Genomic DNA, 14,443 nt, shown 5'->3' on the forward strand with positions numbered 1-14,443 from the left:
GTAAAGGTCATTCTTCTTCTTAGCATTGCCAATCATCTTTCTAAAAATTTGGTTACGAAAAACATAATAGTTAGGATAGAAAATTACCACATAATTGTTTTTTTTTTTAATACTTTATGAACTGACAATAAATTATAGAACATTTTAGGCACATGAGGAATAGAAAAAGAGTAATATTTGGTATATATATAGACATTTCCTTTGCCATGAATAGTAAGAAATGATCCATTAGCAACTTGGACTTTTTAATTATCAGAACATGTATGGTTCATAAAAAATAAAACAGTTCAAGTATTTGGTCATGAGATTAGTGGCTCTTGAATCAATGATCCATGATCTTGAATTTAAAATAATGGTTGAGAGTAGAAACTTACCAAGAACTCCAAATTGAGCAAATGCATAGGAAGTAAGATTGAAGGTCACCTCATTTGTTTTGGTGATCTTGCATAAAAGATCAAGTTGTTCCTCAGTATTTTGAGGATTTCTTCAAGTCTTAGTAGTGAATTGGTGGAAAGAAGAGCCTTGGCTTGGAAGCGCTTGTTGCCCTCTGAGACTTTGCTAGAGTTGTTTGTAGGATTTAAGGTAGAGAGTTGATCAACATATTTGTTGAATACAAATATAGAGGTATTGAGATAAGGGGAAAAAAGAGAGAGAGAGAAAAAAAAAGATAGGTGTTTGAGAACAAGATTTTTGTGCATATATGGTGTAGGAAGAATGAAAGAGCTAGCAATGAAGGCTGGTTTGAAAAAAATAAAAATAAATAAAATTGAACAAGTTACAACAATGAATGTTGTATATGTATGAGCGATGAAGGCTCTGAAACCATATCAGTTTAGAATCTGATTGAAAATTATTGTTGCATTATTCACAATAGAGTATACGTATTTATAGAAGAAACAATCTAAGAAAAGAAAAAACATAAACTTTCTAAATCAGTGCTATAAATATTTGTTAGCCTAATTAAGTTGACTAAATAAAAAACTTCATAAATGTTCCTAAACTAGTCAAAGATAGCTAATTAACCTTGAAATCAAGGATGGAAATCATTTACTGATTTTCATCAATCAAGTTTGAGATCAATGGCTGATTTCCTTGACATCAATGGGTGATTTGTATTATATTAGTGGCTAATTTCCCTGAAATGATCGATTTCCAATAAAATAGAGAAAAGTTCAAAACTATTATTCAATTATTTTTTGGGTTTTAGGAAAATATTTTAAGTGCATTAAGCTTAAACTTGCATTTAATTCTTAGTGTATCAAATCAATCCTAATTTTCTTTGTATCATCAGCAAAAATTTGTAAAATCGAGAATTTGTATTGAGAAATTCTTTTTTTTTTTTTTTTTTTTTAAATCTTATAAGATGAACTCAAGTGTGGGGTATCACTTGAAGGAAAAATCTAAGTGTGAGGTATCACTTAGACTTTACTAAGTATGGGGTATCTATGTGGGTGTTAAAAAATGGGGCATCTCTCGAAGAAAATTGTAAGTGCTAATTGAAGTTAGTTAATCCCATTGTAAACCTTAAAGGTTTGTTTAGGAAACTTTGGTATAGTGGAACCTCAATTTTGAGTTTGAAGCTATTTAGAGGAGGGCGTATGTAGGCTGGCATTGGGCCAAATCTCTATGAAGTTTGGGTTTACGTTTGTCTTTTCCTCACTCTCCTTATTTATATGCAATTGTTCTTTATAGTTATATTATATTATTTTTTATTTATTTTTTTACATTCATCATAGTTAATATTTGCAAAAAGTAACTAACACCCAATTCATCCCCCTCCCTCCCCCTACCCCTATTAGGTGTTTGGAATCATTAAATCCCATAAATGATTGTTCTGATGTATCATGGAAATTTTTTTAAACGGTAAGAATCAAATAATTCTCTGAAACAAAATATCTCTCATTTCCCACTTGAATAAATTATTCTTTTTGGTTTCCATTTCCAAAGGCCTTGAACGGTGCACTAATAAACACCTTAGATTGATAAAGTTAGAATTTTAACAAAGTCTAGTGGTGGTATTATTCAAGCAGCCACCAAATTACTCTTTTCTCATTATATTTGGTTGCTTTTGGTTTCCTTATTTGTGTGGTTTTAAACCAAGAGGGTAAATAGGGGTAAATAGTTGAAGACGTTTTTCTTCTGAAGAATGTTTTAGGAAATAAATTGATATATAAGTGGCTAATTTTTTTGTGCTAATATCTTTAGGAGTAAAATTGCCATTGCCAAAGTTCCTTTTCTGAAAATATTTGGGTACAAAATTGATACATTGGGACTTTTGGAAATAACTTAGGATAAAATGGTTATTTACCAGATTTTTAAAATGAATTATCTTGTAAAAAAATGAAAATTTTGGTAAGGAATTTTTTTCGGAAATATTTAGGAATGAGAAATGGTTATCATCAATTTTTTTCTTCTTTTGAAAATAAATTTGGGAGTATACCAAAAGTATTTAAAGGTGATTCTTTGTAGCACTTTTAAAAAAATGAATAATAATGGATTTTTTTAAAAATAAATTAGGGATGAAATATTTGCTTTTGGCCTGTTCTCTTTAAATAATAAATAATCAAGATTGTACCAAAAATAATTAGAAAGTAAATGATAGGATATTTAGTGATAAAAAAAATTGTATTTTTATAAAGATTTTGGAATAAAAAAACTAAACGGTAATTTCAAATAAATATATTTTTTTTAAATTAAGAATAAATTTCTTTTGTGTAAAAGTAATATGTAAATAAAAAATGATTATTTATAAAATTTGTGTATAGAATAGTGGCTTCCATAAAGATCTTGTTTAAATAACTTATAAGAAAAATGGATTTTTTTTTTTAATAAAGATGGCAATTTAGGGAATTTTACTAAAATTATTTAGAAATAAGCTTGTCTTTTTAAAAATTTTCTAAGAATGGTATAGGAATTATTTCAGGGGTCTCCTTATGAATATTTTTCAGGAATAAAGTGAAAATTTTCTTTAGATTTCCTTTTGATAAAAATAAAATAGGGATTTAAATGGTTATTTTGGTTTTTTTTTATTTATAATAATTGAGACTCATTTCAAGAATAATTAGGAATAAAATGATTATTTAATGAAGATCTTTTCTAAATATAACTTTGTTTCAAATTGTGTTTTATAGTAATTGAGGAAATAATATTAATTTTTAATAAGATTTTTAAATGATTTGGGATTAAGAATATTTTTAAGGATTTTTATGGGATAACATGGAAATAAAATTATCTGTGAATATTCTTATAGCTTTCTTACTCTAAGATTAATTAATTGATAAATAATTGAAGATTATCTAAACAACATTTAAAGAATAAAAACAATGGGGGAGGCTGAATTTAAGCCCTTCCATGCTGCCTAAATTGTAAACTTTGGTATTTTTTTTTTCCCTCTTTTTCTTTTCATCATCCCCTAACCATCATTCATATCATTGGTTTTATTAATTTCTTGTTATTTATTGATTATATGATATCTATAAATTAATTAATAAAATACCAAAATTTCCTCAACTAGAATAAAACTCATCATCGCACCTTCTCATTAGTCACTTAATCTTACTTTTCTTTGGAGGAATGGTTGGGGATTATTTGGATGAGTGAATATATGATATGATATATGACAAGAGAGGGATAAAATATCATATCCGGAAAGTTGGATAAGTCATCCTATCATTTATTTTATCTTATACTTGATTATAGGATAAGGTAAGATATATTATTTATTTATTTTTATATGTATTCTATATATAATATGTTAACTTAAAAAAAATTATTTTTTTATTTTTATTTTATTTTTTTAATATTACTTATTTTATAAAATAAAAATTTTGATTAAAAAAATAAATTAATGGTCAAAAGAACTAAAAGAAATATTTATTAAATAATATTAATACATGTATATATATATTGAATAATATAATATAAAATTATTTATTAAATTTTAAATTATTGAACAATTTCTAAATATCAATAGGCTTAAGAGAGATTTTATAAAGATTTTAAATAAATATCAAATATTGAAATATAATATGTTTTTCATTTTTTTTATTCATTTTATAAATTAAATATAAGAATGATATAGCATATCCTATTAGAAATCGTCCCATATCATTTCCATTAAATATAATATATACAAATATCATATATCATTTCCATTAAATATAATATATACAAATAGAGATAATATCATAGGATATGTATATTCCATCAATGTTGCGTTAGAGTTTAAGGAAGACATATTTTTCACTTGACCTGAATATTAATATGCAATATTATAAAGTATAAGAGGAAAAGCAAATAAAGTATAGAATGAAGTTGTTTAAATATATATATTAAGTAATTTAAAATAAGATACATGTAAAAATAAGTTATTTTAGGTGGTGTTTGTTTTTTTACTTAATTCTAAATAGAAATTTAATGCTAGTGTTAAATATTAGGTTGTTTGTTTTTATAATATTTTATTTATATTAAATATTAAAAAATAAAGAAAAATCAATATATTATTTTTTAAGTTAAATATTTTGGTTTTTCTTATTCAGTAAAAAATTTATAATAAGTCATAAAAAAATTAAAAAAACAAACTATTTAAATTTTCAAAACAAATTACTTTCAACAAAAAAATAGAAAAAACAAATACCCCGGCCTCAAAGTTGTTGAAGTCTAAGAATCCGTTGTTATTTACTTTAGATTTAATTGGTTAAAAAGAATAAAATGGAAAAAGGATAAAAAGAATAAAATGGAAAAAGGATAAAAAGATTAGATTTCCAAAGTTTGAGAATTCACTAAACCCTTCAGAAGAAGTTGAAAGAAATGATTACAAAAGTAGCTTCCGGGCTCATTGAAATTCTCCTTGAAGCATGAAAAATAATCAATGATGGCCATTATGGGGGAATGACTAGTTGTCAGGAGATCCACGCTAAACTCCTAAGCTTGCAAGCAAAATCCCAAAGGGTAAAGGGGAAGGAACAACTGACGAAATCAGTGATTAATTGCAGTGGCCTCATCATCAAGAATATGTGGAATCCACTCATCACCTTGAATGAAATTCTTCAACGAATACGTGCCAACATGCTTAGCCGGAATTTGGCTACTCCATTCCACTCTTGAAGATAAATTAGCACCCAGTCCCCTATTCTCAAATTCCCCATAATAAAGTGTCGCCAATGCAAAATCCCCACTCCATGGCATCCACCCTTGCGGTGTAATAAGAACTTCCAAGTTACAATGTATGAAAACAGTCCTGGAATACTCCTTCCATGGCCGCCCCAAGAAGTTCCTGTGTACCGTGGGGTTGCTATGGTACAATTTCATGTACTCCTCGGTGCCATTTACCACACAGTTTTGGAAAACCAGGCCTGTGGTCTGAGCAGGGTCCGTTCTTCCATGGGCTGTCACAGCATTTTTTTCGCCTTTCTCGGGATCGAGTGGCCTGGGGCTGACCAGGATGAGGCAGTCGTGGAAGATTGAAGCGGAGTTGCCGAAGATGAAGTCCACGTTGCCTTGGATGCGGCATGACTTGTAGAACTGGCGAAGGGAGTGAACGTAGAGGGTGTCTTGATTGCTTATGAATTCGCAGTTTTCGATTACCGATAAATCGCTGTCTGATCTGAAAGCTACGGCTTGGTGTTCATCAGGGCCCGCCGTGTTCTCCACTGTGAGCCCACTCGCCATGAACCCATCGCCCGCAACCCCTATAAAACCATAATAATAATAATAATAATTAAAAAAAAACATCCTTGTGATTAAATACTAACAAAATTAATATTAATATCTTCAAAAACTAATTTTATTGCATCACGAATTAAATAATTTTATGGCTGTTTCGTCTCGCATCACTGCATGTCATGCCACCACCACAACTTACCGACGGTTGCAGAGTTGTAGGTGGAAATTCCAGGTTGGCCCACATTCAAAGAGCCCGTAATTACCGTTTTGCCCATACCATCTCCCAGGAACACCACGTTCTTTTTCTCCAACGGCACCCTGACCGTTTCCTCGTAGACCCCTTCCTGGATCCTAATCACAAACTTCCGGCTACAGTCGTTGTCCGGTGCGGCATTCACCGCTTCCTGCACCGTCTTGTAACACCCGTCGCCTCCCTTACACACCGTCGCGTTTGGCTTCAGACCCGTCGGAACTCCGAGTTTGAACCGCAACTTGGATTGGTCGCCACCGGAGGCCTCCCAGAAGCCGTCGCGCTCCGTTTTGGGGGGTCTCCAGGACCCGGTTTCGTTCCCGAAGATGTCATAAGAAGCCATCATGCTTAGGCCATTGCTGGTCATCACAATGAGGGTGGAGTTCAAAAACGACATCGTGCTGTTCACCTGCTGGGTGTCGTTGGCGTACTTGAGGGCTGACCAACAACCGTACTGGTAAACTAGGGCGGCGCTCATCCAGGCCCTCGCATCCTTGATCCTCCCAAGTGGCAGAGCCTTCGCCGTCGATGAGATTCGGTACTCGGAGTTATGCAAGTCCTCCAGGCAGTTCTTCGCCGCCGTCGTCCTGTTCTTGTTCCCTGCGGACGAGTCCAGGATCGACTTCACCATCGACTGCGCTGTTTTGAGATTTTCTGAAGAGACCCAGATGGCGGATTGGATGATTTGGACGGGACTCGGGTTCGGAGGGACATGACCCGATCCTAGGAGAAAGGCCTCACATGTTTCTGGGAAACGCGTGGCCTTACAGGCCTGTTGGATCTGGGGCTTAGGAGAGGTGGCTTGTTGGGTGAAATGCGGCGCACCTTGACGGACTGCGGCGGAGGAAGTGGAAAGAAAGAGAAGAGAAAGAAGAATGGGACAGAAGAGAGAATCCATGGAAATGATGATGAACAGAGTTAAAATTTACCGTATTTATAGGATTTTTCTCCGGTGCTTGGTGATGAGGGAGCCCCATGGATTCTTTGTTCTGATCATGGGAAATAACAAATTTCTATAAGTGCTTATGTCATCATCCATTGATTATCGTATGTGGAGGATATTACCATTAATATGTGTAACTTTCAAAAATATAATTATCACTTAATGAAAAAATTTTAAATCCTTCCAATAATTTTTTAGATATTTTTGTCAGATCTTGAGGGTTAATGGGGTGATAGATTTACTGAAGAATTGTCTTCGAGAATTTATGTCATTTTTATTTTTAGGATGAATTTGGTAATTCCAATTCTTATATTTTGATATATAAAAGGGAAAGGTTGAAATGATAATTTTTTTTTTTCCATTTTAATGTTAAGTAAAAATGGAAATGAAAATAGAAAAAAAAGAAATAAATTGTTAGTAACATCGTACATATGTTTTAAGATATTTTTTATTTAAAAAACTCACATTTACAAAGTTTGAAATAATTTTTTTTTCATTTAAAAGACTGCTTGATTTTTTTATTTTTTTTGCTAAATAATAAAAAATTATTTTAGGCACGTGATTTAAAAAAAAATATTTTTAAATATTTATATCACTATTTGGTTGTTGTTATTTAAAATAATTTTTAAAAATAAAGTAAATTAGATAATTATTCTTCTGATTTTTTTTTTAATTAGAGAAAATGTATTTCAAATCAAGTGAGACTTTATATTGAATTTATTAATAAGTTTAATAATTTTAAAAATAATTTAAAACTCAAAAAATAAATATAATGACTATAAAAAATAATAGGCATAATTAATGCTTTAATTTCTTTAATAAATCTTGTAATTTTTAAAAATGATTTAAAATTTTAAAAACTGATTAATTAATTATAGATTAAATAAAATAATTGAGAATGTTTAATTGAGTAATAAATGTATGTATATAATGAAAATTTTGGCTCATTTGTGTCTTAAAAAATTAATTCTTATTTGCTTTTATATACATTTAAAATAAAATAGTATTAGAAATTATTAATTTTGAATATTGTTTTAAATTCTTAACAAAATAAATTATGCTTTTGTAAGATAGTAATATCCATATTTTAATAATATTTATAAAATTATATAAATACCATTAGAAATGATTAATTTTAAATTATTATTATTTATTTTTAACAAAATAAATCAATTAATGTTAATATCTATATTTTATAATATTAATAAAAATTATAATTTATGATTTTATTATATTATTAATATTCATATTCTATTAAAAAAATATTTATTTTGGATTTATTTGTAATTATTTTTTTTATATTTTTAATAAGATGTGAATTAAATTTAGTTTACATTATATAAATTGAATTTATAAGTTGTGTTTTTTATAAAATGAAAATAAAAAATTATTTTTAAAAACAACTTATCCAAAAAAGTCTTTAATTTTTTAATTTTTTAAAAACATTTTTAAAAATAACTTATACTAAAAAAATCAAAATACTTCTTATATTGGATGAATTGAAATCTCACTTATAAGTGGAATTTCATTTTCATTGAAATCGCTTTTGATTTCATTCTCATAATTATTTAAGTTATCAAAACATGAGAATGAAGGAGAAAAGAAAAAATATCTCTATTCTTATTCCTAATTCTTATAGACCAAACACACCGTTGCTAAACACACCCTTACTATTATTTAAATCCTACTCTATTATGATTGAATTTGACTACAATAAAAATTTAATAATTTTGATTTTAGTACAATGCTACTAATAAATGATTTTTACTTTTATGCCATCCTAATAATGGATGTTAATTCTCAACTAATTTCCAATTGTGAAAACATTTTTAATGAAAGAGATTAAACTTTTTTTTTGTTATATTAATTATTATGCAACTCATTAATATTTTCCATGGGCATTTTTTTTAAAATATTTTACTTCATCCTTATATATAATAATATATTTTAAAATATTCATATTCTCAATTTAATATTTTCATTCTTTTAATTGGGATGGAATAAGGGGAGCTAGGAATAGGGTGTAAGGAGCAATAGGATAAAGCTTAGTTTAGGTGGGCAAATATAAGCCAACAAGCAATATTTGGCCTTGGTTTATTTCTTTCTTAAAATTGAGGTTAGAGGTTGAATTCCTTATTATGCATGCTAAACAGAGAAATTTAAAAAAATGTATGAATATATTAAACTTGCTATTTATTTTAATGTCCACCTCAATGACTTTTTGGTTAGTTAGAGATTGTTAGAAAATTTTGGATACAATGGAGAAAAGAAACACTTTCAAACACTCATTTTGATACAATAAAACTCTCAAAGTTACAAAATAAGAACAAGAAGAAGAAGAACACAAGAAATGCTCAAACAAGTTCTTGAAACTTTGTCCAAAGACTCTATTTCCTCCCACCTTTAGAAATCTTTAGGGAACTAATGGAAATAGTCTTGGGATTGATCAAACCTTTTCACTTTTCTACATAAGATTTCAAAAAGAAGAAAAGTCACATAAAACACTCTTAGGGTTGAAAAATGGTTACAAGGATGAGAAAAAACTCATTGTCTTCCTCAATCTCTTCATCTTTGTAACATTCAAAAAATTAAATCATATATTTAATTCACACATTAAACATGAATTAATCTCAAATGTGTAACTCTCTTACACTTAACCTCTTAAGTTTTATAAAGTTATAAAGATGAGAAGATTCATTGTCTTCCTTAACCTTTCAAGTTTTGTAACATTTCAAAACTTAATCATGTGTTTAATTCACACATTAAAAGTGTAACCCTTCTTACACTTTATTTTCAAAAGTTATTTTTCAAAAGTGTAACTCTTCTTACACTTTATTTTTAACCAACAATATATATATATATTTATATAAATATAGCAGAGACTACAAAACATCATAAGATAAGGTAGGGAAGGTTGACACCACTATCAGAATGACCACCCTCTTGGGAATCAACTTAGAGACTCTCCCTTTTGCCTAATTTTTTTAGTTGAGATGTTATTTGGTCAATAAATTTGTACTGTCATCTTATAAGTGATCTATTGTCTTTTCTTTTCCTTCTCTCATGCTTACAGAATGCCTCAAACTAGACACTTGGCTTGATCCCTAAGATTGGGATGAGGCTAGAGATGAAGCCAGCTAGACATGTTGCCTAGTTGTAATAATGACTTTTAGCTTTCTAGTTTGTCTAAATTTTCTTCTTATTTTGTCATTTTGTTCTTCAACTTTTTTGGTTGCTTTGTACCCACCAATATCTAATAATTGAGCTCACCCTTATTGGCCGAAGAAATAAGGAAAGGGTTTTCTCTTCAAATTAATTCGGATGACTCAAAAACATCTTTTAGATTTAGCTTAGTAAGAACTCAATCTAAGCACACTTGTTAGTGATAGTTTTTAACAAATATATAACTCAATTGAAGTTAACTTAACCAACCCATTTAATTGGCTTCCTAGTCTACTTTGATTTGCATAATATATATATATACCAAGGTGCCTAAATGAAATTTTATTGGAAAATATCTAAATTGATCTCTTAAGTGAAATTCCCAATTTCAAGAAATAATTACATTGTTCAAAATCCATCTTTTATTAGTTTTTGTGCACTTAGTTACAAATTGGAGTGCCCAAACCATCATGAAAAAAAAAAAAAAAAATCATTTTTAACATTAACTTAATTTGATAAAAAAAAAAAAAAAAAAAAAACTTTGACTAAATGGAGACCCAAGTAAGAATAGCACATCTTGTTAATATTCAAAAAATATTAGGGTGATATTATCCTAGGTATCTACCTAAAGAGCATAGGAATTAACAAATAGTAAACTATACTAACACCTTCAACTTAACATTGAATTGCTTATAATTTCTAGAAGTAGAATTCTTCATCTCATAGTTTGTGCAGGTCTTTAAGGAAACATATGTTATATCATCGGAGATATAATATTAGGGATGAAAGTTATTAACCATACATTCAACCAAAGTATCACTAACCTTATACTTGAGATATCTACTTACTCATTTTATTCTCTTCAGATTTTCTCTATCTAGAATTGTTTGAAGGTGCTAAGTCAATCCTTGGTGGAGCCTAACTAATTCACAATTATACCATTTGTAGCTTCTTATGCATTTTTCACTTGGTTCACTACTAGCTTGGAGTCACTTTGCATATAAAGTATAGTTACTTGCAAGTCTTTCATTAATTCAAAAGCAAACAACTTTTTTTTTACTATGCTTTAGTTATTTGAGGTGACAAATCCAACTTTAGAGATTATCCAATTACTTCACCTTGAAGTGATCAAAGAATGGTGATAACTCCATATTTCCTTCATTTGCAACACAATGATCATTTGTCGTGAGGGTGTTCCAATAACTTCTTCAAGAAAGTGCTTATTTGTTAATTAGAATAAGTCCTTTTTAGTTTCAAGTAGCCTTTTGAAAATAATGTGAGTCTTTTAATTTTGAGCTTTGTTGTGTTAAACTCAAATAATGTGAGACAAATGTGTTAAAGAAGCCTTTGAGAGATTGGAGGAAGTTCAATAGTAGAAGTTGAGTTTGGTTTATCGAAAAGGAGGAACTTAAATGAACTTTACAAAATTTGATTTTATATAATAATTTTTAATTTTCATCAATACCAAATATTAAATTAACTATATTAATTTAGAAAAACTAACAAATATTTATACTTGCATATATTATATATGTATACTTAATATATTATAAATTAACTATATTAATCTAGAAAAAACTAAGAAATATTTATACTTGCATATATTATATGTATACTTAATATATGAAAGAAGATTGGAAAATTTTTAAAGTTTACTTAGGATACAATTAAATTTTTTTTTGAATATTTTGTTCATTGTAGTTAATGGTGAAAATATTGAAGAAATGTATAATTAAATAATTTTACATAATTGGCTTCCATAGATATAGAATCATTAGGGATGTGGGGTAAAAAGTAATTAATTGATGTTGTAAGTGAGTGAGAGAGAGAGAACTTAAATGATTTCTATAATACTTAAGTTTATATAATAAATCTTACATGGTTTATAAGAGAGTAAGAAGTTAAATAAACTCTGTAGAATTTGATTTTATAAAATAAATTTTGATTGTCATCATTACTAATATATGTAAATAATAATAGTATATAAAAAATGTGCTTCTTATGAAAAAGATTGGAAATTTTTTGAAGTTACTTAAGATGCAAATCAAAATTTTCCCAATATTTTGTTAGCTTCCTATAATGTTATATATATTGACTTAATGATGATTACAAAAGAACTTTGAGAAGTGTAATTACACCAATTTTACATAATTAACTTTCATATACATGGAGTTATTATCAATCTATTACAAAAGGGGATGACTTCATGTTGTAACTAATTGAAAAAGACAAGGAAAGAAAAACTCAAATGATATCCATGAAACTTTGATTTTATTTAATACCACGAATTGATTAAATACATTTTTTTTTTTGACAAACTAATCAAATATCATATTGTATGGAAGTAGTAATTGTATTTAGAAGCATATTTCCTATGAAGAATTTTGAAAAAAAAAGGAAAAAAATTAAAGTGCACTTCAAATGCACTTCAGTTTTCCTTTGATTTTTTATTCATTATTATTTTAAATCAAGAGTGCACCTCAAATGCACTTAGATTTATTTATTTATTTTTAGAGTTTCTCAAAATGGTGATTATATAGTGTATATGTCACTTCACTTAACAGTGTTACAAATTTTGAAAAATATAATAAAGACAATTTTACATAATTACTTTATATGCACATAAAGTTATTAGCTATGGATGTAGTGCAAAAATGATGAATTAATATTTTAACTTACTAAAAAGGATAAGGAAAGAAACTCAAATGATCTTCTCAAATTTTGATTTTATATAATAAATTGATTAATTATCATTACCAATTTATAAATTAATTATGTTATTTTAAGCAAAAAAAAAAAAACAAATATTTATGGTTCATACATCGGATCTAAATAATAATTATATATAAAAGCATCAAAAATGGAAAAGCTCTAAAGTAGTCTTCAAATGTACTTCAAAATTTTCATACTATTCTATGTTGGTATACATCATACGTGCGAGAGTTGCACCCCTTTTTCATTAGGTACTTTTAATAAATTATCTCATTTGATTATAAAGAATGATAAAATTATGCTAACCTTTTGAAATGATACTGGAGCACGTGCTACTGCAATTAATAGTGATTACAATATTTTTAGAAAAGTAAGCAAAGTAATTTTACATAATTACGTTTCATGATATGGAGTCATTAGGTGTGCATGGAGAAAAATGATAAAATAATATTGTGATTGATTAAAAAGGTGAGTCATTTCTCTTTTTAAGTATTTTTTTTATAGAAATAAAGGAAATATATACAAATAGTAGGTTAGACCCACTAAAGTTATTAGTGATATCTAAGTGGGATTATATGTCAAAACAAGTCTCAAGTCTCTTCTTAGTCTTTGAGTTTCTTTCCCTCTCTCTTAGGGCTTTAAAGGTGAATTCTCAAACTTATTTTCAATAATCTACAACTTCTTTTTAAACATTAGATTTTTTTTTTTTTATCTCTTTTGTGATCATATATTTTAGTTTTGTTGCATTTATTTTTGTGGTGATTAATTCATTTTGTTGTCATTTTGGAGGGGGTTTATTCTTATTTCATGAGTAAGATCTAATTGGTGATATTGCTTTTGAATTTTAACCTTTATTTCTATGATTATACTGATATATATATATATATATATATATGATGTTTAGATTATTATAGATGTGTTTATCGTGATTTATCAATGCGATTCAACTTCGTTAGAAGGAACTCTTAATTTCATGTATATGATCTTTTACTGGCTCATTGAATTGGTGTATCAATGTGATTTGAACTTCCTCTCAAGGAAACCCTAATTTTATGTATTTGATTTTCTATTAGTTCAGTGGATCAACGAGTGCTTTGAATTTTTTTGTTTTCATTATGATTATACTGATTTCTTGATTGCAATGTTTAAGTCGTTTATGAGATTATATTGGTTTATATATATGATTTGAAATTTTCTCACAAAAACCCTAATTTCATTTATCTAATTGTTAGTTGACTTATAAAATTAGTGATTGCTTTAGAACTTTCTTCTAGTTTTGATTGCTAGAAGTGCATTAATTCCGATTCATCTATATGATTTGAGTGATTTCAGGGCAAAACCCTAATATATGAAAATGTCTAGATCGTGAATGTGTTTATTTTGATTGATCTATATAATATAATCCTTGTCATAAAGAAACCCTTGATTGCCTATTAACTTATTAATTTTTAAAAACAGACTACTTTTAGAATAAAAATAAAATTTTATTATAATTGAGTTTTAGTTTTGACTCTTCACCAGCTAACCAAATAAGTAGTAAGCAGCTAGGGAAAACTTCATTGAATGAGTTGAATGAGATATAACTTTCTAAAATGCAGGTTATTAAAAGGGTCTCTATTTTGTTTTTATCTAACATTTATATTGAGAATTCAAGGCAAAGAAGCTTTCTAATGTTGAGGTAATGAGCTTGCTAAAATTGGGTTGGAGAGAAT

General features: G+C 28.1%; 1 protein-coding gene across 1 annotated transcript; it reads right to left on the bottom strand.

The window, feature by feature from the left end:
- Positions 1-4,780: 4,780 nt before the first annotated feature.
- Positions 4,781-6,879, bottom strand: LOC117912471 (probable pectinesterase/pectinesterase inhibitor 51). The gene is made up of 2 exons (XM_034827053.1): positions 5,864-6,879; positions 4,781-5,690 (listed from the first exon to the last, which is right to left on the bottom strand). Exons 1-2 carry the CDS (start codon positions 6,810-6,812, stop codon positions 4,978-4,980), a joined length of 1,662 nt encoding a protein of 553 aa, XP_034682944.1. The 5' UTR covers positions 6,813-6,879; the 3' UTR covers positions 4,781-4,977.
- Positions 6,880-14,443: the final 7,564 nt, after the last annotated feature.

The sequence above is a fragment of the Vitis riparia genome, chromosome 4 (assembly GCF_004353265.1).
Source record: "Vitis riparia cultivar Riparia Gloire de Montpellier isolate 1030 chromosome 4, EGFV_Vit.rip_1.0, whole genome shotgun sequence".
Classification (NCBI taxonomy): Eukaryota; Viridiplantae; Streptophyta; class Magnoliopsida; order Vitales; family Vitaceae; genus Vitis; species Vitis riparia.